This window comes from Platalea leucorodia, assembly GCF_965183815.1.
Source record: "Platalea leucorodia genome assembly, chromosome: 1".
Lineage (NCBI taxonomy): Eukaryota > Metazoa > Chordata > Aves > Pelecaniformes > Threskiornithidae > Platalea > Platalea leucorodia.
The window spans coordinates 147,086,867-147,114,387 of record NC_138823.1 but is presented as its reverse complement, the minus strand read 5'-3'; the positions used below and the strand labels follow the sequence as shown (position 1 = coordinate 147,114,387).

Sequence of the window (27,521 nt, the reverse complement as noted above, 5' to 3'; positions counted from 1 at the left end):
AAGAGCCATTTACCACCCCCCTTTGGGTGCAGCCTGTCAGCCAATTCCTCACCCACTGCACAGACCACTTGCCCAGGCCATAACGCATCAGTTTCTCCAGGAGGAGGCCGTGGGGAACTGTATTGAAGGCCTTGGAGAAGTCCAGGTAGACAACATCGACAGCTCGCCCCATGCCAACCGAGCAGGTCACTTTATCATAGAAGGCCACCAGATTTGTCAGGCACGATCTGCCTTTTGTGAAGCCGTGTTGGCTTTTCCCAATCATGTGCTTCATTTGACTCGTGATGGCTCCCAGGAGGATCCATTCCATGACTTTCCCAGGGATTGAAGTAAGACTGATGGGCCTATAATTACCTGGATCCTCCCTTGAGCCCTTCTTGTAGATAGGGGTAACATTTGCCTTCCTCCAGTCCTCTGGGACATCCCCTGATCTTCACGACTTCTCAAAGATTACAGAGAGTGGCCCCACAATGACATCAGCCAGCTCTCAACACGCTCGGGTGGATGGCGTCAGGGCCCATCGATTTGTAGGGGTCGAGCTCCTGTAATAATTCGCATACTAACTCCTTCATCACTGATGGTGGGTCTATGTTTTGATCCTCCTGGATTTTCGTTCCCAGTGCCTGGGATCCAACAGTGTTGGTAAAGACAGAGGTGAAGAAGGTGTTGAGAACCTCTGCCTTTTCAGCATTGTTGGTGACTGATTCACCTCTACTGTTTAACAGTGGGACTATGCTTTCCTTTTGTTTCTGCTTGCAACTTACATATCGGAAGAACCCTTTCTTGTTATTTTTGACGTCTCTGGCCAGTTCCAATTCAAGTTGACCTTTTGCCTTTCTAACTGCATCTCTTCACACTCTGGCAATGCCCTTGTAGTTCTCAGTGGACAATCTTCCACTTCTCCATCTCTGGTATGCATCTCTCTTGGTTTTAAGCAGACCCAGGAGCTCGTGGTTGAGCCAAGGGGGTCTCTTGCTCCCCTTACTTCCTTTTCTTTTATAGGGCATAAACTGGTTTTGTGCTTCCAAGAGAGCATTCTTGAAGAACTCCCAGCACTCACTGGCTCCTTTATCCTCCATGGAAGCTTCCCATGGAATCCCTCCCAACTGAGCTCTGAGTGAGCTGAAGTTTGCTCTTCTAAAATCTGGAACCCTTGTCTTGGTGCTACCCTTCAGCATGCTCAGCTGGATCCCGAACTCCACAATATTGTGATCACTGCAGCCAAGGTTGTTACTGACTGAGATATTACAGAGCAGGTTTTCTTGGTTTGTGAATAGCAGGTCCAGTAGTGCCTCCTTCCTGGTTGGCACATCTAACATTTGTAAGAGGAACAGTCCTCTATGCATTCCAGGATCTTGATGGATGACATGCGAGCTGCTGTATTGTTCTTCCAGCAAATATCTGGGTAGTTGAAGCCACCCATGAGAACTAGGTTCTGTTGACCAGAAGCTTACCTTAGCGTCCCAAATATTGCTTCATCGGCTTTATCATCGTGGTTTGGGGGTCGGTAGCAGATGCCCACTCTAAGGTCCTGCTTGGAGACAAACCCTCTGATTTTAACCCAGGGGCATTCAATAGAGCACTCACAATCACCGTAGTTGACTTTGATACATTCAAGATTTTCCTTAATATAGAGTGTGACTCCTCCACCTCTTTTTCCCTGCCTGTCTTTGCGAAACAGCCTGTAACTGTCCATCGTGATTCCCCAGTCATGTGAGTTGTCCCACCATGTCTCAGTTACTCCTATGATATCATAACCTTCTGACTGGGCACGGAGCTCCAGTTCCTCCAGTTTGTTTCCCAGACTGTGTGCATTTGTATACATACACTTGAGGTGGTTGCTCCTCTGGTACACATCTTGGGAGACAGCTAAGGAACATCCGTCGCCGCTCTGGTTGGCCTGACTTACTTCCCAGTTGGATGTGGTAGCATGAGCGTTTCTGTTTTGGACCCCACCCCCCGAGTCCTTCAGTTTAAAGCCCGCCTCACCAAGTTAGCCAGCCTGTTGCTGAAGATTCCCTTGCCCCTTCTAGACAGGTGGATTCCATCCCTCCCTAGCATGTTATAGTCATCGAAGAATGCCTCATTGTTGTAAAAGCCAAAACCCTCACAACGGCACCAGCCACGTAGCCAGGAGTTGACATGCATTATGCGCCTGTTTCTGGCTACCCCCTTCCCTCGAACTGGCAAAATGGAGGAAAAGATAACCTGGGCACCAATGTTTTTCACTTGCACCCCCAGGGCTTGAAAGTCTTCCTTGATTTTACCCAGGTTTTGGCTTTCAGTGTCGTTCATGCCTACATGAAATAGTAAAAATGGATGATAATCCGTTTTCTTGATGATTTGTGGTACCCTCTCGGCCACGTCTTGAACCTTAGCTCCTGGAAGGCAGCATTCCTCTCGTAACTCCCTGTCAGGTCGGCAGATAGGTGCCTCAGTACCCTTCAACAGAGAGTACTCGTTGTTTCTTTTTATGGTGTCCACTGTGTGTTGCTGGTACAGTTTCCCCTTGGAGGGGGCTTTGCAGGCCTTGCTCATGGGTGTCCTCAGCTGTTAAGGCTTCATATCTGTTTTTGATTTTGATGGTGGAGGGTGCAGGTTGATGTGGAGTACTGCTTTTGTGAGTCACAAGGGTCCAAGGTGCCTCATTCTCAGTGGTGTTTGCCACAGGAACATGGTTCTGAATCCACCTATCTCTGCCTTGGCTCCTCTAATACTGCACAGCCTTTTGACTGTTTCCTGCAGTTTGGCCACCTGATGTAACAGATCATCGACCTGTGCGCACCTTATACAGGTACTTACCTCTTCATCAGGGGAAGGGTTTGGGCACTTGCTGCAACCTACTGCCTGTACTGATGTTTCTTTTCTTACCAGATCTGTCTGGGTGGACGCGTCAGATGAAGGTAAGGCTCCCTTTATGCAAGCACTCCAAGCCCTTTTCATTCAATAATCTGACAAAACCAGCTCATGCTCATTCTGCTTCTGGCCATGATCCTAACTGGAACATGCCAAGGCCAGTATAAAGAATAGAAATGTAGTAATGTGAACTTTATATTCCTAAATAAAATCTTTTCAAGAATCAACGCCAAAATAGAGTAAAACCAGAAAGACAGAAAAAAATGTAAGAAAAGTTAATATAGGCTGTACATACAAACAGACTTACCATTACAAGAATCAATAGTGAGACTCCATTTAGAATACTGTGCAAAGTACTTGTCATACCTTTTCCACAGAGGATATTACAGAATTAGAGGCAGTTCAGAAAAAGATGTGAAGCAGGATAAGAGAAATGGAAAGTCTCTTGTATGGAGAGAAATTGAAAGGTTATGAAAAGTTCAACTTACAGGAGACGAATAAAAGGGGATATGATAGGTATGTGAACTGTTATCAATACTATAGACAAGGACAGTTGTCTTTTTTCCTGTCTTGCAATATAAAAAAGATGAGCAAGATGCTGTCTACTGCGTGATAGACAGAAAGGCTGAGCCAACAGAACAATACTGATATGATTTGTGATGAGTAGCCAATTACTTATGCTCTTTTCCTACCAAGGCTTCAAGTATTATGACACATTAACAAAGTTAGAAGACTAAATCTCTATTGAATATGTGTTCAAAGATCAGTTTTGGAAAACTGCAAGACAGGGCAAAACCAATACCCTAATTCCAAACTCTAAATGACATAACAGCTCAAATTTGGATAAACCACATGACATACACTTAATTTCAGAAATAAAAGTCATCTGTGAGTTTCCACATCAGTATAGGATATAAGTATTGGTCAACTTATTCATGTGATAGATATTCAGCAAAAGTCTTTCAATGTAAAGGACACTTCATCCTGCATAAAACTTGCTTCATTTTGCTAAATAATTCAGCTCCCAAAGAAAATCTATTAACATTATTAGCCTACAATAGCCACATATGACACAGAAAAGGATGATGTACTAAGAACCATACTGCATGACAGATTAAAAGCATAGCCTGCGGTTAAGTGTCTTCTTTTAGAAATGTTTTAGTTAATGTATCTGGGCATGCGCATATTCCCCCACATGTACATATACAAACCCTCCAAACACATTTGTATTCCTTGTGAGAACACTCTACATTTGCTGTTTATTTGATTGAATGTATCTGGATACTATAATTTTGTTAACATTCAATTAACAGCTTTGATACCCATCCCCATGACCATCTTTCTCCCCAATTCATTTTAATAAAAACAGCTTGTAGCAGTAAACTTGAGTTTTCTGTGCATGTGCCAATATCCAGACTTTCTAGGTTTTTTTTTTTTACACTGAAAGCTGTACATCACCTCAGATGTAACAACTTTTTAAACTGGCTATTGTTCCATGCACCTTCGGCTGGGGCTGCACGGCTAGAAAGTGCGTCCCCTGGGTGGTGGATAGGGGATCCCTCTCTGGAGGGTGCACCGGATAAAATTGAAGAAGGTGCCGCGAACCAACGCAGCCTAAGGGAAGGCCACCCTGACAGAAAAACCACTGGCCCTCCAAGTCATGGGGGTTGGGCAGGAGGCCAACTACCTCCTCCCAGAAAAAAAAAATAAATAAAAAGTTGCAGAAATGATGAGCATCAACTCGGAGATGGAGAAAATCAGTAATGAAGTGAGGAGGAGGAGATGGAACTGGATCGGTCATGTCTTGAGGAAAAAACCAACAAAAGACTGCGCTGTGGCCCTTGGGACTCCAGAGCACGCAGCCGCAGACCGATCGAAGTGGAAGAACGATGTTCGCGCCTTGTGTGCCTCCTGGCACTGAGAGAATACAGATTCAGATTGTTCCATGCAACAGACATTACCCTCTGATTTTATACAGCTCTAATAAGCCAATAATATTATTTCCATTCCTCGCAATGTTTTCTCTGTAGTATTCATCCTGCTTGTCAGATTCTTCCACCTCTTTGGTACAAATGGGTTAACCCCTCTAGCACATTCCTTGAGTCTCTAGTCTTCTTTAAAATGTTGAATGTATTGCTTTTCCAGTACTTTCCCCTCAAGATTTATTTTGATGATGCAAGGGAGCAGTTGCTCAAAATACCTTCACTCTATTCCCCTTATTGTGATACATTACTATCTACAAACAATTTTTTGTAAAGCTAAAATGGGCAAGAATTGTTTTGTTCCCCTGCAATGTCTTTTTGAGATAACACTACTCAGATTTGAAGGATGGAAGAGACAATCATGACTTTTTCTTATCAACTCCATTTATAAAATACTTTTTTTTTTTATTTTTGACATTTGTCTACAGATACATTCACTGCTGTACAACAGCACTGATCATTTTGTCCCTTCTTCTTTCATTTCAGAGAGTAATTTGGAAGAAAAGCTTATTTGGTCCCCCACAATGATTAATGGATCACCTCTAACTTCTACAGAGGAGTGTACTTTCATGGTTTTTGCAAGTGTTGCTGAACACTTACAGAAATGTTAGTGCATTACGGTACAAATAGGCTTGTACATGTAAACATCAGCTGAAATTCTCTTTTATTATTATTTCCATCTGTTTTGTAAGCCATACAAGATGTAAAGATTAAGAATATAAAAGCAAGACGTATAAGCCCACTACTTAATGGAAGGAATGAGCTAGTACTGAATGGCGAATAGTAGACTAAACTCAACATTATCTTCGTTGGTTTCAGTTTTCACAGAAAAGTTTAAAATTTATCAGTCAATAGACATTTAATATTGTTAATATTTTGTTAGTAAAGATATTTAATATTGCCAAATGTGAAGGCAAACACGGACAAGAATAGAACAATATTACAAATATATATAAGCCAGAAGTACTGAAACTGGAAGGGAATCAAGAACTTTTAACTAAAAGTTACATAATGGAAGGAATATCTTACTATCAGCAACTAAATCTGAGAACCTGAGGAGAACATGTGGAAAACTAGAGAACTTGGAGAACAAAGGATATATATTACAGTTAAGGGAAAAATAAAGACTATGCAACTATAACCAACCAGCTGAAAGTTGACAACTCGTAAGGCACTGGAACAAATTGCTAACAATAATCTTGTAAGCAGCTAGAGAATTAGAAAGTGAGAAACCTACATTAGCTGCTTCTGATGAGAAGTAAGTCACATTCAGTCAGTGTATTTTTTTTTTTTTCATAGTAAACAACCTTGAAAACGTAGAAATTACTTTATTAAGGCTTCTAACATAGTCTTGTAGGACATTCTTTAGGCAGATTGAGGAGATTTGGTGCAGATGGAATTACTGTAAAATAGGTGTACAAATAGGAGGGCAACCTTATTTAAAAGAGGAGCTGTCAATAGTTTTCTATCAAACTAAAAGAAAATGATAATAGGGCTGTGCATATGTCTGCTCCAGGGCCTGACATAATTATAGTGCTGACTACCTGTTTGGATAGTGGAATGAAATATAAATTTTTTTAAAAAAAGGTGGATAACTAAATTGGGAGGAATTACAAGCACTCTGAAGGACATAATTAGAATTTAAAATCATCTCTCTATAAAATCAGTTTCAAACCAATAACACAAAGTTCAAAGACACATGAATCATACTTAGGAAAGAAAACTCAAATGATCAAATGCAGTAGTGTTGAATGAAGAGCAACTTTGCTAAGTCAGCAATTAAATAGGAGAAGCTGCAGATCATCATGGACTGCAAGTTAAATATAAGTCAACAACAGGTCACTGTTGACAAAAAGAGTCCATTTTCCCTATCCTTCTTCATATCCAAGAGCAATTTAAATTCCCTGTCTTCCAACTGATGTCATAATGTCTATATTAGAAAATACGTTCACTCATCTTTGGCCTCTCTGTTGAAAAGGTCAGGAAGGCTAGGGATACATTTGCAACATCTGTGGTGCTTGTCCTCTAAGAACAGTACTGAAACTGTACATTAAATGTAATCCAGTTTCCATTTGCATCAGGCCTGTTGGTGCTGGGACATAGCATGCTTATATTTCTGAAGTTTCTTGTAGCAAATTTTGCAGTACGAGTAACTCATAGCAGCTTTAAATAAGTCTATGTGCAATAAATACAATTCTGACTGAAGGAGAAATTCAGTAACTAAAACATCAAAGTGCTAAGAGAAGTTGTGGAAACAGAGTAGACTGAACTGATGTAATAACTGCCAAAAATGTTCTTCTAATGCATATGTAAGAAACCGTTCATCAATTAATTCAATTTAAGCTCCCAATTCTATGGGAACTCAAATGCCAGTTCTCTCATGTTTTTGGCTTACATCATTTGCTCTGTTTTCAGGGAAAGAAAACTCTTAAATCGAGTCCATTGATGCTACTTAGGTGAACCACTGAAATCACCATTCCTATTCTGTCTCAAAGTTGCCATAGGCATCATACCTGGGAATTTATTGGCAAGTACAATGGCACAAATCTCCATGCATTCTGACCAGAACATTGATTATGTTACAATTCCCTGATACAGTAATGGGTCATAGAAAAATACAACTATCCCCTTTTATAAATGAAAAATGAGCAAGAGCCTGGAGTTGTTTTCATGAATACTTGAAGACACAGTGGGAAAGAAATAAGGTATTTCCATTACCTGTTCCTATATTTAGACCCCTTGGCAGTGTTACACTTCAGGTTTTTTTGCATCTTATCTTTGTGAATGAATTGGATTTGTCTTTTTAAATACTTGTATTGTTGGGTGATAATAATTCAACTCCAACATCATGATATGAGAGCCATTAACTTAATGAGACCAGCTGTATTGCTCTTGCTTTCATTAAGTAGCAGTACAATAGCATCAATATTAAGTTATTAAACAAGAATTTCAAAAGGGAACATTCTAATAGCGGAAAGATTCCACAAGGCAAGGGAGGTAAGAAAGATGGAAATAGTTATCATTGCTCAACTAGCATTTGTGTTTCAGTTTAACATAGCTATTTTATCTACTAATAGGTAGAAGAATAGGAAAATTACTGCTCTAAAACATGGGCAAAGCAAATCAGGTGGCTAAGCAAGAGCTTTCCAGATATCCTGAGCCAGGAACTTTCCTTTTTTCTGTGTCTCCACAGAGAAAAGCACTTATTTGCCCATTTCCAGAATGTGAAGGCTAGAAAACCTGTTACTATAGATTTTTCCTCTGAAATCCCCAAATTATTTAATTTTGTAATAGCTGGGGTTTGTCCTTGAATTCTTATTGCAGAACATTCACCCATCAAATTAGTTTATAGCTGAGATGGCAAATACCCAGGTTTTACAATTGCATAGATCAGTGGAACTATACCAAATTACTGTTTTGCACAAAATAACTTAGGGGGCAGGCATATGTTAGCAGGCATATTTCCTTGCATTTTGGCTGGTAACACCTGCACTGCCGTATCTTTACCCTTTGAAAATGAATGCATGCTTCTTCTTACCTGATTAGTAAACAGTACCACCTTGAGAACACTGCTATCTGCCATGGAGTAATGAAACTGAAAATGGCAATTCTTGCTGGAGCAATGACACATGGAGCTGTTAAGATATGCGCTTTCATATAATGCGTTGTCATTAGCTTCTAACCACTCAGAATGGCCTGAAAAATAATAAAAAAAAAAAGGTGCACTTTTTCACAAAACATTTTTTTTTCTCAGTCTATGAAAATAAGGGCTGCTTTCCTGTAATTAAACCATGGATCCATTCCAGCAAAAATGGAATCTGATCTTCATTCTGATGATGTGATTTGGATGTCATGTAAGTGCTTCTTATTAAAAAGACAGATATATATCTTCATTTGACTCACAGATAGCCCCGGCAACCAAGAATTACATCAGTTGATAGTATCTTGAAGTTGTTACTTTGCATGTTAAGAGCTGTAAGCAGTCCCACAGTCAGCTACATCTCCTTACATTTACAACCATTCAATACCTAATTGCAAATATATTTGGAAACTGGGCTTTCTTCCTTCTTTCACTACTCTTTCCTGGAAAATGTGCTTTTTACAGTAATATTTCTGTAGACTCGTCAAAAATTAAAAAAAAAAAAAAAGGAAGGTGGTGGTGGGAAGTATTCTGCCTTACTGCTACAGGAGGCAGTAGTGTCTCCACCATATAATCAAGGTCTTCTCAGCCAGAATTTCTGTAAAAAAATGTTGAAAGCATATTGTCTTTCCATCTGAAACAGAAAAGCAATTTGTGCTCTTCTTGACCTACTGCCCCTTATAAAAGCATTCCTACAGAGATCTAAGAGTACTCCATGCCCTCAACAGTGTCAGAAATAAAAAGGCTAAATACTTTTTACCAAATATATCAGGTCTTTTTTACCCCTCCTGAGTCACTGAATATTTTGCTGCCTTCTGAAGCAGCTATTAAAATAATAAACAAGGACTGATTAAAGGTCTTCAAGTCTGCTGTTTCTGTGTTCATGTTTCTAAATACAACTTATGTCAAATGCAGATGTTACACAGTTTATTTCAAGCTGAAGGAAGGAAGTACCATTTCACAAGGAAAATGTTCGTTTTTATAAGGGACCACATTCTTTTCTTTTTGTTCCTAATACTTTGTGTTATGCAATGTTTTACACTGACATATGTGGTTGCAATTTCATTGGAATTAGGTTTGTAATTTCATGCCACAGTGGCTAACCTTGGTATAAGGAAACATTATAGATTTAACCCAGCATTCTGTTTGACAAAGATCAACAAAGTATCTACACTTCTATGACTATTGCCTTGTGCAGAAGAGAAATATGCATCAACATCAGAATTTACACTACTGGTTCTTTATCTAACTTTAGAATTCTCTGATGCCATTATAAAACCAACCAATTTTATTTTCTGAGCCTTATGATAATTAACATTCTTTTCCCTCTTTCAGTTTAAGTTTCTGAATCTTTAAACAGGGCAAAGTGGAGGTGACATGATTTTTAGATGAGAAAGCAAGTGAACAGCTCTAGATAAACAAAAGTTCTATGAGACATCCAGAATGATCGTGTCTCCACAAGGGATACTGACCGTTCTTCAGGGAATATGTTTTATGCAAGTACTGTGAATGCTTCTGAGGCAAATTGAGGTCTACTTTCAGAAATGAAAACTCCAGAAACTCCTGTCCTGAAAATACTGATTTTTTATTATTATTTTTCCCTGTTCTCTATACCCTGTAAAAGCAGAACCATGTCAGTTTAACTGGACAGGCAATAAACTATGCTAAAGTATATTTTTTTTTCCCATCTTCCAGGCAATTTTTTTTTATTACCTTTAGCCAACATTTATAGAGTAGCTTTCTAAAGATTAATGGCATTGGAAACTTTTTTTTTTTCATTTGTTACAAACTTTGCAGCTCTTCTCTAAGGCCTGAATTTCCCTCAGTCCAACACACTGCATAGCATATTACTGCGTTTATGCTCTGACCTTCTTTATGTCTTATTGTCTTGAATTTTCACAACTTTCTGCTTCTGAAGTGCCAATCTTCCTCATGTTTTTAGAAGTAGAACAGGAATCCCAGAAAAGCCACTTCATTCCTGCCAATGTGGTAGCAGGTCTATTGAGTCAGAGAGATGTGTGTGTTTCTGGCAAGAGATGCTGGGATGGTTGTCAGGATAAAGAATGTAGACTTTCATATCTTTCCATAAAGCCTTTTATTTTCCCTACGTGGCTGCTTAATCAGGTTGCAGATAGACGGTCTTGTTTCTTTCAGTTTTGAAGAAAAATTTTGTCTGTCATAAGCAAAATCTTGGAGTCCTGTGGAAAGATCAGCCACTGACTGCAATGGAGCCCAACTAAAAGCAGAGCGTACAAGTTGCTGCTGGGGTGGTCCAGTGTCTTCTTAGAGCTGGGCTGGGCTAGTGAACCTGCCTGTATCCTGCTATGCTGAAAACTCAAAACCTATAAATATTTAGCCTCTTGGCTGCATCTTAACCATTTTCTGACTCAAATCTTTTGTCACTCCTTCTGCTTTAATCCATGTTTTTTTATTTCACAAACTGCATGACTTTGAATCTATACTACTAGTTTTAGAGTAACAATTGAGCCTTCAGTTAAAACTGAGCCACAGGGTGGGACCTTTCCTTTTCTGGCAAGTTCTCTTCCCCAGCAGAGAACTGTTCAGTCTGTGAACCAATCCCCTGCAACCTTCCCATTCAACCATTTTGAGGAAAGAAGTCAAATCTGAACTGCCATTGTTTCTACTCTTTGAAGGTGAATTTTCATGAACTCACAAGTCATGGATGAAATCTTGGGAAGAAAAAAAAAAAGAGACAAAAGAGTAATGTAATAGAATCACATAATCTAATGATTTGGCTGTTTTTTCATGTTTAAACTTGAGGGATTTTTATCATTAGTTATCTGAAATGTTGGGTTTAAAAGCCATGGCACTTCCCTTGATTTCTTTTTGCATCTCATAATCTTTATTTTTATTATGCAGAGAATTGGTTTCATTAGTTTCTTATTAAAGAAGTGTTACCCCAGATGTAGGAAACTAGATTAATACAATGTGAGAAGAATGCACTATGGAAACTACATAGCATGCTGGAAATGTCAATAAAGAAAACAATACCACCGCAAAAGTATTTTCTGAACAGTATTGCAGGGGAATATAAAACCTCTGTAAGAACTTTTGACACTAGAGAAATTAAGAGGAAAAGTTACAGAGAAAATGCCTAAAATACAACACCGGAGAAAAGAAACAATAAAAGAACAAAGAAAAAAAGTCTGCTGAGGACAGAAAGTATTTTATTAAATTTAAGAATACCAGGAAAGGAGGATTATTCAAAGCATATAAGCAATCCTTTCTTTATAAATATAATTGTCTAGACTTCTGCTTTATAATTTAGTTTCTTACCTCTCTTCTATTTATAGTAGTGAAAGCTTTGATCAAAATCAGAAACTAAAGCTTAGTCAAGCTCCTATTTGCATTGCAAGCTTGAGCCCTCAAGCATGGCATTTTTGCAGTTTGCATACCATTTCTTTAGTTTTTAGAATTTTAGTTATATTCAACCTCTTCATTTATGCCTCAACAAACCTGCATGAATAGAAATACTGAATATATTGAGAGGTGAGAAATCATAGTTCAGATTATTCAATACTTTCCAATGTTAATGATGAATTAAATTCTGTATGTTGTTTTGACACTTATTTCTTCTCACATTTTCTTTTTTCCTTTATGAGATGGAAACACAGAGAATGTCCTCAAGCAATTGTTTGTGTTACATGTTCAGCCTACTCAGCTACCTGTGCATATTTATACAATAATGCCCTAGCACCTATACAACAGACATTTCAAAACGTCTTCTGTTTCAACAGACATTGCTTGTGACCTGGTCCTGTAAAAGCCACTTACAGAATTTCAGTATCTTTTCTGTTAGCACAATATTGCCATAAAAGGGAAATCCATACCCATCACTAGCCCCTGAGGTACCGTGTTAAGGTATGGCACTGATACAACACCTTTCAGGGAGGTGTTTAAAATAAAATCAGATTAAAAGTCTCATTTTTGTTGGATATCCCAGTGGAAATTGAAAGGTGGTGTGACTTCTTTTCTTTCTTTTTTTTTTTTTTTTAAAAAAAAAAGATGAGAAAAAGATCTGCTTTACTAGTCTATATGCTCTGTTGTACATAAATGTTAACATGCAAAAATTTGTCTTATCAGAATATAAATGCTTAAGCACTTTTGCTTGCTGTTCCATTATAATTTGACTTATAGTTACCACAGTGTGTTGAAATGCATGCTAAAATTTATTTTAAAAATCTTTCTACAATGAAAACAGTATCTAAGCATTCATTCTGCTTCTATCAATGAGATGTACTCCATTTCTGTGGGCTTAAATTTCAAGCACTAATCACGCTATCAGTTCTTCAAAACCACATCACAAATTATACTATTATAACTAGTGTTACTTAACCCCTTTGAAGGCAGTCTCAGTAGACAAGCCAAACACTTAGCTGGCAAAGCAATTCCATTTCACATTACAACACTTAGACATTTATGTCCATTAAGGTTTCAAAAACCTTTCTGTAAACCCATAGACAAGCACTACACAGTGACTTCAGAAACAAGTGCTTCTCTACTCCTGAAAATTGCAACTGGATAAATTTTATTGTGTTTAAGAGTAATAAACTATTTTGTATAGTAAATGTTTCTCTACAGCTCCCCTAATTAAAGGTTTAAAGTAAAATTCCTGAGTGTATGCTCAAACATAGTAGTACTACACAAGTAGAACTGCCAAGTGTCAAAACCAAAACAAAACAGAAAAAACACACACAAGGGCTGTGGGTTTAGATGGATATAATTTAATTTCACCAAATTGTTGAATGGATCTCATACAAAGAATTAACTGGAGAATAAATCAATCATTAGTTTATATGGGAATTCTTACATTAAAATCTTTCATGTTTTACCAGAACATGTGTTCACAGCGCCCTTACTAAAAGGTAAATTAAAAAGCAAAAGCTAATTTAAGTACAAAATACATACAATTACTTTTTGTGGTTTTGTTCTGTTTCTACATTGGGTCACCACCTTGTCCTAAAAAGCACCATATTCTTCATGACAGCTAGTAATTCTGCATTAACTTAAATTTCCCACCTTCAGTATTGTCGCTCCAATCTTTCAGGAAGGGACAGGAGGTAATCTTGTGCCCAGCTTGCAGTCGTGCCCACATAGCAGGCTCAGATGGCTGATCTGAATGCCACTCGCACATGCCAAGCTCAAAACTGGAAGTCTGTGGTGCTAAAAGACGCAGAAAAACAAGCACTTAACTTCTTAAGAAGTCATTATTTACGAGACTACTTCCCATTAGCAACATATGCTTATTAAACTACGCGACAACATTTCTGCCCCTGGTTACTTCAAAAGTGTTGTGTATCATTGAGTGCTGTCTTGTATTTCAGGCTGCCATCTTTAATGATACCATTTAAAAAAAAATCATTCCCTAAAGATGGATGCTTCTTTCAGAGCAATAGAGTGCTATTTATGTTAGCCAGTCTTTGCAACCTTCATGAAGTCACTTCTGCAGAGTTGCCAGGAAACATAAAAAATAACATGTCATAACAAGAAATACCTATATACTTTTCTAGATGATAGCTACAGAAAAATAATTCTGAGAGGTTAAACTCAGCAGCATCTCCATAATACTTGCAAAAGAATGCTTCTTTTTAGAACCAAAAGGTTTCTGAATACACTACCACATATTTTCAAGAACTTTTTAAGGGCAAATCATGGCTGACTAATCTAGTGGCTCAGAGTGACTGCATCAGTGGACAATGAAAGATATGGATATCATCTACCCAGACTTCTAGAAGAGCTTTGATACAGTCCACCACAACATTCTTACCTCTAAATTGGAGAGATATCGGTTTCATGGATAGACTGTGACATGGATAAGGAGTTGGCTGGATGGCTGTGTCTGAAGAGTTACAGTCAATGGCTCAATGTCCATTTGGAAACCAGTAACAAGTGGTATCCCTCAAGGATCCATACGGGGACCAATACTATTAAATATCTTCATTATGACGTAGATAGTGGGATTGAGCGTACCCTCAGCAAGTCTGCAGATGACACCAAGCTGAGTGGTGCAGTTGATAACGCTAGAGGGAAGGGATGCCATCCAGAGGGACCTTGACAGGCTTGAGGAGTGGGCCCATGTAAACCTCATGAAGTTCAACAAGGCCAAGTTCAAGATCTTACACCTGGGTCAGGGTGATCACCACTATCAGTACAGACTGGGGGACTGATCGAGAATAGCCCTGCAGAAAAGGACTTGGGGATGCTGGCAGATGAAAAACTGGACATGAGCCGGCAATGTGCACTTGCAGTCCAGAAAGCCAATCACATCCTGGGCTGCATAAAAAGAAGTGTGGCCAGCAGGTTGACAGAGATTATTCTTCCCCTCTACTCTGCTCTCATAAGACCCCACCTGGACTTCTGCATCCAGCTCTGGGGTCCCTGGAATAAGACAGACATGGATGTATTAGAGCCGGTCCAGAGGAGGGCCACAAAAATGATCAGAGGGCTGGAACATCTCTCCTGTGAAGAAAGGCTGAGAGAGCTGGAGCTGTTCAGCCTGGAGAAGAGAAGGCTCTGGGGAGACCTTGTGGCTTTTCAATACTTAAAAAGGGCTTATAAGAAAGACGGAGAGAGACTTTTTACCAAGGTCTGTAGTGACAGGACAAGGGGTAATGGTTTTAAACTGAAAGAGAGTAGATTTAAATTGCATATAAGGAAGACATTTTTTACGATAATGGTGGTGAGACACTGGAACAGGTTGCCCAGAGAAGTTGTGGATGCCCCATCACCAGAAGTATTCAAGGTCAGGTTGGACAGGGCTTTGAGCAACATGATCTAGGGCAAGATGTCCCTGCCCATGTCAGTGGGGTCAGACTGGATGACCTTTAAATGTCCCTTCCAACCCAAACCATTCTATGATTCTATGAAGTTTGAGATGCCAGATTGTAGCTGCAAAATTTTTTGTAATTAATAATGGCTACAGAACAAAAGTCATGATTTCAAGCAGGATTGCACTATGATAATGGAAGTTCCATTTCTTAATATTATTGCAGAGGAAAGACTATCTTCCGGTTAAGACAGACTTTTAAATAGCAGTCAGAGTATCTCAGAGAAAACATGGAGATTCCTAACTGTACAAAGGAAACAATTTTATGTCGGTATACATAGACATGACTGTCTACTGCGTCTCAGAGTTATTGTGTTATTCACATTACTGACAACTCAGTGAAATGTCCTGTCCAGCTGATGCTACAAACCTCTCATTTCTTCCTTGTTCCAGTGTTGCATAAACATGTGCACTTTTTTCAAACCATGTGTATTAAGAGAGAATGCTTCTGGAAAACTTATTTCCCATGGAAAATGTAAAATTCTAGAACAGTCTAGAAAAGGATGGATTTTGTGAAATTTCAACATTTGAAAAAAGTTGCAAATGCACTCTTCTTTAAACCCTTTTTAATTAATAAACATTTTGTTTCATTCTGCATTTTTTAAATTTAGTTGTAAATATTTCTGAGGTTGTTTGTTTATTTTGACAATACTCTCAGCCTCTTGGGACAAAATACCTATTTTCCAGCTCTTAATTCTATAACACATGAGGGTTTACACTGGGACTAAAAATCATGAAGGGTACAATGAAAATGCAAATTCTAACTACAAATTTCATGCAATTCAAGTGGTCTTCATTTAAAGTCTTCTTATCCAGACATTCCATAAGGACTAGAGAAAAGATTATTTCAAATTCAAACAACCATTAATCTGACCTTTTGTTTTAATTACTGGAAAATGTTCAGTAGTAAAATTCCTCTTTCAGGAAGAAAATTAAGATCCTTTTACCCTGTTTTTAGCTGCTGTGAGCAATTTAGATGTCACCTAATGAAGCTGACTTTTCCTAATGGGGAAGCACAGGATAAGAACTGGCTGTTATTAGAATATACCTGCGGTACTTAATAGTGCAGCAGCTCAATCTGTATGCCACACTATATACTTCAACAGCTGCCATGTAAGGTAAGTTTAACACTTACATTTCTAAGTTCTAGTGAGAACACCCTGTTTCTGTTTCAATTTTTGATTTTTTCATCTCTCTGAGGCAGTATTTCATCTCTATAACTGATTTTTTTTTCATTTTTATTTGCTTTGGAAGCACTTTGTTTATGAAAAAAGCCAGTATATTTGTACAGAGAGATTTATATCCTCCTGTGGGAACTGGTTAAGCAATTATATAGGTTGCTAGAATCTAGAAATGCATTTTTTTCCATTTTAAACTTGCCCTTTCATCTGCAGAAATCCTCCAAGGAACAGAAAGAAGTTGGGAGAATCACACATTGTTCTCTTTTCATTGTCAGTTTCAAATTCATTTTTTCAAAGAAAGCACATTTTAAACTTACCTAAGTTCATAGACAAGTATGCCCCAAGTTTTAAATTAGCATCCATGCTCATTTAAGTAGTACTGCTAGAAAACCTCTACAAAACAGAAAAGCAAGATGGGCCCTGGCATGAAAATATTTATGTAACATTTGCTTCTATATTTCTCCATTGTAAGAAAGTTCAAACATGGAGAGACTTATATGATCAAGTTTAGTTACCTGAAACTTCATTTCCCCAATATAGATCCCTTTGAAACAAATATGTATGCCTGTCTGAATCATTACACTAGGATTTGTACCTTGCTCTTACAGTAATCTCCCTACAATTGCTCAGCACTCTAATATGTTAATAACCATGTGCATCTACTTTCAATATTTTTTCCTACTGGGAAATCTAGAGAGCTTTATTTTAGACCACAGTACACAAAACCAATCATGTAACCTAGCTTGTTCTGTGTCAAACACTGCATTCCATACCTCAAGTTAAATTTAAAGGCTGAACCCTCAGTGCCTGTGCTATGACTCAGAGGCAGGAAAACAAAGGAGGTGCTTTGAATCAGGACTGTGCTCACCTGACAATGCGACATAGGTGCCACGGTGCAATCTTCTTGTGTAATACAGAGCAGCAAGCAATCTAATTCACGCTAGGATCGGTAGTATTCCTTTCCCATGAAAATACATTGGATTGAAAACAGAAATGGGAAATGTTTTGCTAAAGAATCCCAACAGGCAGGGATGGTCTGGCTGCAGAGCTGACTAGCCTGACATTACAGCTCTTGGATGTAGCAGAGTGGAACAAAGTAGCCCCACTACACAGCTGAAGATCAGGACCTTCACACATTTAAAAATATGCATAAGTGCCTTGGGAATCTCCCTAAAGTCAGCTCAAAAGCTTTTCCTGAGCTGGCTGAACACATCAATTCTTTGGCCAAAAACAGTAGGTCTTTTCTGCTGACTGAGGCCTTAGTGCTCTCCTGGCTGCAGGAAGCTACATTTACACTATACCAGATTTCTTAAGGTATTTATTGTCACTCTTTGTAACTGTGTTTAGATGTGATAAGACAGATGATGGTTTAGAGGAATGACAATGAGCCAGATGAAAACATTTACAGAGTTAAGAAAGCCTGTGAATACAAAAAGGCTTTCCTTTGTGTTTTCTCTTCTAATCCAAAGGAAAGACAAAGTAAAATGACCTGTCTCCTGAAAAACAGGTATTCTTACCACATGCCAGAGAACATCCTTCACTAAAAGTAATATCATCAATGGCAACAGTTTCATCTTGTCTTTGGGTCTCGACCATCCCCCAAAAGATAACCTGCAAGATAATCAACAAGAAATGGCGTTCACCGGTGTCACAGACAAGAGAAAATGCTTCCAAGATATACCAGTCTAGTCCATAGACTTTCTATTAGAAATACGAGAACCCAAATCACGCACTTAACAGTTTTGGAGGATTACTATCCTGGCTTTTTCACATATCTGTGGCTTGTCAGCACAGATGTATAGTCTAATCATCTAACTCAAGAGTGAAGTAGCATTTAACAGGAAGGATCTGAAAACCACAATAAAATACATTAAAATCTAAGCAAGGATCACGACAGTTAAGCAATACAAAGGATTATGTGTTTTATCAAGCCATTATTCCACCAGAGACTAGAACTGCACATCTTTTCTGGTTGTTTTCAGAATTTATCAGAGACCAGGAGCAAAGTCAGAGCAACAAACACAGTTAGTCAGAAGCCTTTCAACAAGTTTTTAGCCAAAACAAGCCTTGAGGAGTACTTGGTTAACTGTTATTCTGCTCTAATTTTACAACAGTGATTTTTTTTTTTTTTTTCCCTAACAAAGCCGCCTATACACAAGAAGCTACAAATATTTTACATTTCCATCTTAAGGGCAGATTTCAATCTACATTTGTAAATGTAGAGACTACCACAGTTTTTCTGCAGTGATGTAGAAGGGGACTGATCAACCACAGTCCTTGGGAAAACCCAACAAAACCCACACAAATCAGAACAACCCAACAAATCAATTGTATGAATAACTTTCCTTAAATTATTCCCTAGCCTTATCTTGGAATGTTGCAGCTCCAGGCTTTTCCAGAGTCCTGAAGCCGCAGTCTGGCTAGAGGTACATTCTGGCTCTTAATAGTGAATGTACAGTGTTAGCTAGATAATAAGTTTTCAAATATTATCTTTAGGGTTCAGGGGCAATTTTGCGTGTAGTTTATGAGATTGTAGCAGAAAACCTGCATTTATCCCATAAATTATCACCAAGAGTACAGTATTGCACCGTACAAAATGACACAACTCAGCCAAGGATATGACCATTATGTTACGAGTTGGGGTTTCTTGGAGCATGGAGTTTTTGGGGGTTTGTTTGTTTACTTGTTTTTCTTAAGCTGTAGTTGACATGCACAAGAAGTGTGGCAGCCTGTAAAGTCAAATTATGCTGGCATTATACAACCAGAGAGAGCTGTAATGTTATATCTGCCATATCACCAGTGAGAAATCCATGTCTAGTTTATTTATATATATATTTATATTATACTTATATATATATTATGTAAATAATATATTATTATATTTATATTTATTAAATAATATATTTTTTTATATATTTATATTTTTTTTTAACACAGCAAAGAGAAGGATGGCCAGTAACCACTTTCTCTGGCAATTATGAACACCACTGTTAGCAGACACATGGACAACTGTATTTTCTAATATAGTATTGTTAAGAAATAATGTCACGCTGTGTGTTCATACTTCTTTGATCAGCTGTAGCATAACGGAAAGAACAGAGTTCATTGAAATCCAGAAGTTTTGAAGGAACAGGGTTAATCCTGGTATAAGTTTTTGTTTGAAATTCTTTTGATATAATGATGTTTATTTCATTTCATGTTGATGTCTACTTGAAAAGAATAACTATGTCACACTAAATATTAATGGTATCATATCACATTCAATAATATGTTTATATGACTGAAATACAGTATCTTGGAAATTTGTTCATTTGATTTGTTTCAGAAAACAATATTTTGAATTGTTGAATGTTGCTGCAACAACATGTATAGTTAATGTGTACTTTGGTGACATCACCAGTAGAAGGACAAATAGTATATTCATGTCCATTTCTATGATTACATGGTTTCCGATAAGGTTCTAAAACAATCCAGTGCACTGTTTTGTAAATAGAAACACAAATAATATTATTTAATATCAGGGATGTGACAAATATTTGACCTTTTCACAGTGATTTTTCATTGTGAAGTCAAAATCTAGTTAGTAATAACTTCATTTATAATATGTATTTATACATAGCTTGCAGTTAGGGCTTCTTAGTCAGATTTTATTTTTAAGTGAGACAAAGTGATTTAGACAATGCCAAAGAGGTGCTATCTCATTTTGCTGGTGCAGAATCAGAGGTGGCTTCAAGTTCGTATTCCATTGGAGCACACAAAGTATTTAACAACTTGCATTTCCTCAAAACTCATGAACAGGTTGTTTACTTGGTCAATATAACAAAAAGTATGGATTTAAGAGGCTTGCTTTAAATGTATATGTTATTGATGTCTCTAAAAAGAGCTCCCTGCTGACTGATATTGTAGACATTCAACACATCCTGGTATTCTGAACACCTGGGGAAGTTTCTCCAATGATAAAAGAAAACAGCTATTTCTACTTAAAAGTGTTTGACTGCAGGGGGGGAGTCAGCTTCCCTGAAGTCTATGAAAGGTTTACTACTGACTGAACTAGGAGCAGAGTCAGTGCTGCAACTCTGAACCCATCTCTCTAGAAAAGTGTCGGTTCTATCTTTTTCTTCATCGTGTCTTAACTTCCCCACTTCCAGATGACAGAAAATCATGCCAGATGCCTCCAGCTGCTCTCGGGTCTAAAAAAAAAATTATCTGGGCTTTATGCAGCACAGATACCCATCTGCCCTCCCCTGAGGAGTTCAGTCTAATAATAACCAAACTGACTCCCATCCACATTTATTTGAGCAAGAAATTGTTCAGTTTTCCCTCTCACACAAAGTCTAGAGCTTCTTCAGTCCAAAAATCTGTAATGAAAATGTCTACTTAATGACACTATTTGCTCATAACTGTAATTAACAAGTGTTGCCTAAATATGCAATATCTATGGCTGTCAGAATAAATTAACATTGCAGCTCCGTTAGTGGCAAGGAAAGCTGTAGTGGGAATGTAGGTAGGATCTAACAGAGGCTGGGCTTCCCCTACAAGTGCAGCCATGGGGACAGATTCCCAGTGCAGCAGCAAAGCCCAAGGTAAAACACAGGAATCAAGCACGAAGACAAAAGTGAACCCCAATCCCAGAATAATTTCCCTTAATGAAGTCTGGGAGACAGAAATTTGTTCTCAATAGAACAGGGGGAAAGTAGGAGAGCAAACCATGATACAGTTCTCCAAAACCCAGCCAAAACAGACATACTGAGCTTGTGGTGTGTTGAGTAATTAAAGCAGTGATAATCTTTGTATTTCAAGATTCCCTACAGGTGGAGATTTTTGAAAGCCAAAACCAAATCCCCTATCCCATAAAGATATTCAAGACTTCTTCTTTTTTTAGTAGGAAGAGATAAAAGTATTAAATGGTCAACATCAAAATGAGCAAAGAAAATATGCAGCAGACGTTAATTTTAAATAAAATATCACTTCAAGTGTGCTTGTAAAATTGACAAAAATACCTAAGTACCCTATTTCAAAGAGATTTCTACACCCACAAACAAGGGGGGTTTTCCTATCCATTTTTTTTTCCCATAGAAACTTTAATCATCAAATCTTTATTTTGAAAAATGCCACAGATAGCCCTGTAGGCTAAAGATCTTGTCATATCAAAAGAACAAGTGCAAAAGGGCAAGTGAATTGCATTTGCTTGTATGACCAGCATCTTGCAAGTTGTCTCTGGAGGAAAAACGTGCAACCAAAGAAGAAAGTTTGCTCAGCTTCAGGGTCTAGGTTTGGTGAGGTGCCCAGCTACATGTCTTTAGCCAATTGTAATGATTACTGCAGTAAGTTTGACACATGCCTCTTTAAAGCTGGACTGTGCCCATCAGTTCGCTTTATAGAGGCCAAAGGATAACAAGGTTTGCAAGCAATAATCTACTTAGGATTTGATCCGACAATTTAGAGGAAGAAGATGCCATATTATATTCCCAGACTTGCTCAATTTTCTAAACAATACGAAGGATGAAAAAGTAAATCTAGAAGTAAACCCTTCCGGTACAATCTCAGGTTGCTGTAGGTACACTCATATGAGGTAGAGGTAAGTTATTGACAAGTAACAACATTGATACTTGTGTTTTGTTAGGTAGAGGTATTTCGTAACATACATTCTCAGTCAGGGTTGAGCAGGCAAGTATTACTTCAAAAATCCAGATCTTGTTGGGTGCTTTAGCACAATGTTACCTCTGCCAGTCAAGTAATTATGTTACTCATATGGTTTATTTAAATGAGCTTGTGCTCTCATGCCTTCAGGGTTGTACGCTAACCAACTCTTCACAGTAACTACTGTAAGAGGAAATGCCTCTGATTTTCTTCTGTGCTCCCCACTTTCATTACAGTATTATGCATAACAGTGAGTATACATCATCCACAATATTATAGCCCTAAGTTACGTTTCCTGTGCTAATATTTTGTGTAAATGCACATGCAAAAACATTTAAATAGACGGTGAGACTTGCATTGTTTTTCAGCAGATTTGAGCAAAATAAAACCATATGCATGTCTTCTGTGAGAAAGGCTCAAAGCTACAATGGATAGTTAAGTACAGTATTTCTCATCTGAAGCATCCCTATAGAACAGTATCTCATAGTATGGAATGGTATTTCCTATATAAATTAAAACTTGACTTTATCGGTACAGTTAGATTGAGGCTAAGGGAATACTATATTGAAAGTTAAGATCCTGAGTATATCACCTCTATGGCCAGGTAGATAATTTATGATGCAATCAGACTGATTGTTTTATTTAAGACACATACACAGTTTAAGTAAGGTTTGGCATTAGTTTTAACACCACCATGAGATAAGAACAAGCAGTATTTGTTAATGCCAACTATGAACTTCCAAATGACTTCTCTCTCTTTTACTTCATGATAATGCTTTCCATTTACAAAATATTTAGTTTTGACTTATTAAAACCCCCACAACTTACAAACCATTTTTAACAAGTGCAATTTACAGTCACCTCAATTTACCAACCTCATACTTTTCAGTGCTGTTGATTGTGATGGTATTTGTTTTCCACTGATTTTGCGGTTCTCCTGAAACTTGCCAGATGTTTGTAATAGTATCTTCAGAGTGCTTTTGAAGCCCCACCATCAATGTTCCACTCATTTGACTGATCCAATAATGAAATGTAATCTAGGATGAAAAAGGTCTGATTACTCCAGGGAAGTACTATGACAAACAATGAAATACAAGGACTAAGCATCAAAATACCTGGCAAACATGTTCTTCGTCAGTTGGAAGGAAAACGTTGGTCCTTAAAGTTGCAGAAGAGGATCGCATATCAGAGGACAATGAGAGGAAATAACCTATTAAAAGAAATAAAAAAGAAGTCTTAGAAGCTTGGAGAAAAGTTATATAAAATATAACAGTAAAACAAGAAGAGGCATACATACAGGTATGAATTAATAATTAAAAAGCCAACTAGAAGTTTTTCCCCGGAAAATATTCATATCACACTTGTAGCCATTGTGTGCTAAGCTTCTGTTCATATTAAATATTGACATAGTATTGCCCCGTGTTCCTGCTGAAATTTCAAGTAGGGTTGCAAAGTGTTTCATGTGCTGATGGCCTGAATACTCAAGGAGTGCAAAATTTTGGGACAAAGTAAGACTAACTAACTGAGATGATCAAAGAGCTTAAACTCCAATTATTGAACAGATCACATCTTTCATGCCTCAGCAACAATCTCTTGTGACCAACAATACAGATTTATTACAACAGTTCAAGTCTTTACGGAGGTAGTGGAAGATGGGAGAGGAGGCTATGGTGTTCCTCTGTTCCACAGGACACGGATCTGTTTTTTGGTTGCTCAGAAAATTGCCTCACTGCAAAGAGGAGGTTGTGGTATCCCTGTACACACTCCCAATATAAAGGGTTGTCTTCAGAATCTCCACACTACCATTAAAGATGCCATTATCTTTCCATTTACAAAACGAGTCCAAATTAAAGCTTTGCTTTACTTGGAAGTGTGACAGCTCAACAAGAGACAGTGATATATGGTTGTTGCTATGCCTTTTGACTGATTGTGTCTCTTCCTGATGATATTGTTTCAGATCTTCTAGAAGATGGAAGGTAACTACCCTATTTTAGGATATCAACTACTGCTAGTCAAGATTTGGCTCTTCCAGAACATGAAGATTTCAGAGATGTTAAAGGGTGCAAGGGGGACACACACACACCCCCAACCTCAACCTATTTTTATTGTTTTTTTAATTCCTTTCCCTTCTCTCCTTCCCAAACTACAAGCAATGTCAGGTGAACTGTTGCCCTCTGACATTAACATGCAAATGAAAGGAGAAAGATGAAGGAAAAGAAAGCCAAGTGGGACTGAAGGAATAAAAAAAAAGTCCCAAAAATAAAGATCGCTACAGAAACAAAATATCAGAGGATATGTAGGAAAATCTAAATAGTTTATTTATAAAATTACCCACCCTGACCTCTCATCCTTGTGTACAACTGGAAGGTCACTAAGGACCATAAGACTAGCTCAGTGCTGGAGCCAGCTGAGCAATCCCCCACAGAGAAGCACTTTTCAGCCTGCCACTAGAGCAGTGGCCATGCTCCCCCTAGGTTTTAGGCCTTTCATGACTGCTCAGGCGGCACTTTCAGAGCCTGCCAGATGCAGGGATATTCTTCCTACCCACAACAGATGGCTTGGTGCCTCAGCAGAGCCCTATCCCTGACTCCAATCTGTTTCATTGGTTTTTAACTTCCATAAAATTTTGAATTTTTTTCTGTTAGTTCCCTAAAGATAAATGTATCTAAGACTCATAAACAAGGTCGGATTTCACCTGCCACAGGAATTTTAAGTCTTAAAGAGATGGGGCAGAGATAATAATTTTAAGAAATTCTTTGAACAGTGATTTTACATTAAACGTCTGCATAGATAACAGGTTTCAATTAGTCAAAGCAGGTTGTGGGTTTTTTTGTAGTTTGGGTTTTTTTTTTTTTTTTTAAAGTGGTTGTCACTAGTCTGTTCAATAACATTTTCAGTTAAAATAAGGACCATGAGAAGAGACAGAGCTAAAAAAACGTGTTGGGTTCTAGTAAATGATTACATAAATCTTCAAAGGACTTACATCTACCAAGTGATCTTTGCTCTTCTGCTAATGTGTGCAATTACTTATCCTGATGGCAGGAACTCTTCCCTTTAATACTCTGCCATAGAGCATGCTCTGCTCAATTGTCACCATACCATATAATTTCTGGGTTTTAAGCAGGAACCAACATAAAACTGATTACACAGTCAGTTGAGTCACCAGCAGTGGGAAAACTTGAATAGCTGCCATAAGGAGATAAATATTTTCTAGGCGATTAGAACCAGCATTCAGAAAATGAAAGTACAGTTTAACCGTTCTCCAGGTAGAAAACCGAAATAACCCAATACATTTAAATCGCCTTAGCCATTCAGTTCTCAGATCTGAGTACACAGCCTTTCAGAAAGCTGTATAGGTACAAGTATTCAAGCTTTCTGTTATCTGATCAAAATAACTCAGATTAATATGGTAACCGCACAATTCAGACTTGGCAGATACAATGGTGACTGAGCACCCAAAACAAGTCAATGGGAATATACAGGTGACCAGTTTGTTTCCTCTGTAACAAACACTTGAAGCTGATGGTTCTCAATTTTTTGCTGGCTTTGGGTGTCTGCATAAATTAAATTTTCCCCTCCCCACCAGTTCTTCACAACATAAGGGTAACCTTTTTTATTGGTTATAAGCAAGAATATCTTTCAGGTCTCTGCTACATCCTGATGCAGTGTATACTACCAATTAAACACAAACCCTGGAAACTTCAAACAGCAAGACTGTTGCCTGGTTAATTAATTTTGATTCTAGCCAAGAGTTTGCTATATGTTTATTCCATAGTATTTGTCTTTCATCTGCTTCTTGATGAAAAGAGCTGTTATTGTTTTAAAGTGTTTCAGAACTTACTTGAAATAAAACTTGTGTTTATGAAAAAGGTTTGTTAGTTACTCAAATTTTTGTGCTAATGTCAGTTTAAATCAACATTTATTTAAGAGCAGCCTTATTTTCAGAAGCATAGTGCATACAGCAGGATGTGCTTGTATGTTATACACAAGCAAAAAATGAAGTTTTTAGAAGCACATCACATGGATAAAGTTTCCTAATTACACAGCATCATGAAAATTGTCAGCTATGGAATGAGAACTTGCAGGAAAACATAGAGTGTGATTTTTTGTTGATGTTTTTTCTATAAAAAATTTTTTAAGTTCTGTGCCATTTTCATTTTGCTGATTTCTAAGTAAGTTTTCCATGCATTCACCTTTAAACCACCAATTCACATTAATCATTATATGGAGTTTCTACCTGTTTGGTAGCTTACGCAATGTGTAGGAGGTGCTGCTTGCTTCAGAACAGTACCAATTTCCACACTCCCAGACAATCACAGTTTGAGAATGAGGTGAAAAACACCAAGGCTGATTAGGCTCAGAACAACACTTTAGTCCCACATAAAGTTATATCCTTGTACACTATCTGACGCTGCATACCTGCCTTCAGGCGCTTGCTCTGAGGGTTGCTGCAGCACTGCTTGTGCACACTAGAGGTGAGAGAGGGTGGATGGAGAGAAAGGGAAAGAGAATAATGGAAGATATGGAGAAGAGAATTAAACAGTTTGGGGTGATTACTTCAACCAGCTCACATCTTTACTGTGACATTAGAAGTCCCCATTAAATTCTTTCCCTCCTTCCTTTCTTTCTTACAAACAAGGCATCTAACAGGTTTGGAAAGCTGGAGAAGTCTTGCTGTGACTAAAAAAGTTGGTTCAAGGTAGCTAAAAAGGTATGAAGAAAATCATGTATTACAGAAGGAAGAAGCCAGGCTTTGGAAAGCAGGGTTAACTTGACAATTAGACAAGTATAAAGGACATAGTTTGTCTGAGGACAGGGACAACGAATTACTTGTTTGAGGGACAATCTTTGATGCAAAGTGGAATTGTGATAAGATTTAGAGAGGAGCTGGCTCAAACAAGCTATCAAAGCTCTTTCCGTCCCCAGATCCAAAGTCATCTTCTCTCAAAATATTTGGAGCAATAATATTAGCTGCATATAACAGTACACACTCTCTGGCCATTTACCAATACAAGAAGAGATGAAAATACATCTCAAAATGAGGGACCCAATACTCATTTCCAAACCTTGCAACCATCAAGACTGAAATCAGCACCTGATATTTCCAAAACAGGTAAAGGTCACTCAGGTGGGTAAACATGACTCTTCATGAGTGATTACTTGCTCCTCCATAACAAGAATTGTTTTCTGGAGTATTGTCTTTTTTTCTGGAATTCTGGGTTATTGTAATTAAAATCACCTAAAAACCTGGACACAAGTGGTCAGAAAACATATGGCAGAATACAATTGAACTATCAAGAAATTAGTAAAATTAAGCAAATAAAATAGAGAACTACCTAATTTGTAAGAGCCCATGGTTCATGAAGATTCTTACC

The 27,521-nt window shown here is 38.0% G+C and overlaps 1 protein-coding gene across 1 annotated transcript in view; it reads right to left on the bottom strand.

The window, feature by feature from the left end:
• MALRD1 (MAM and LDL receptor class A domain containing 1) overlaps window positions 1-27,521 on the bottom strand; it is a gene marked incomplete at both ends in the record, with an annotated part of 328,396 nt that overhangs the window by 253,772 nt on the left and 47,103 nt on the right. The window contains 5 exons of the mRNA XM_082329648.1: window positions 8,377-8,534; window positions 13,519-13,662; window positions 18,024-18,117; window positions 23,022-23,183; window positions 23,262-23,356. Coding sequence (XP_082185774.1) covers window positions 8,377-8,534; window positions 13,519-13,662; window positions 18,024-18,117; window positions 23,022-23,183; window positions 23,262-23,356 — 653 coding nt within the window. The remainder of the gene's footprint in view (window positions 1-8,376; window positions 8,535-13,518; window positions 13,663-18,023; window positions 18,118-23,021; window positions 23,184-23,261; window positions 23,357-27,521) is intronic.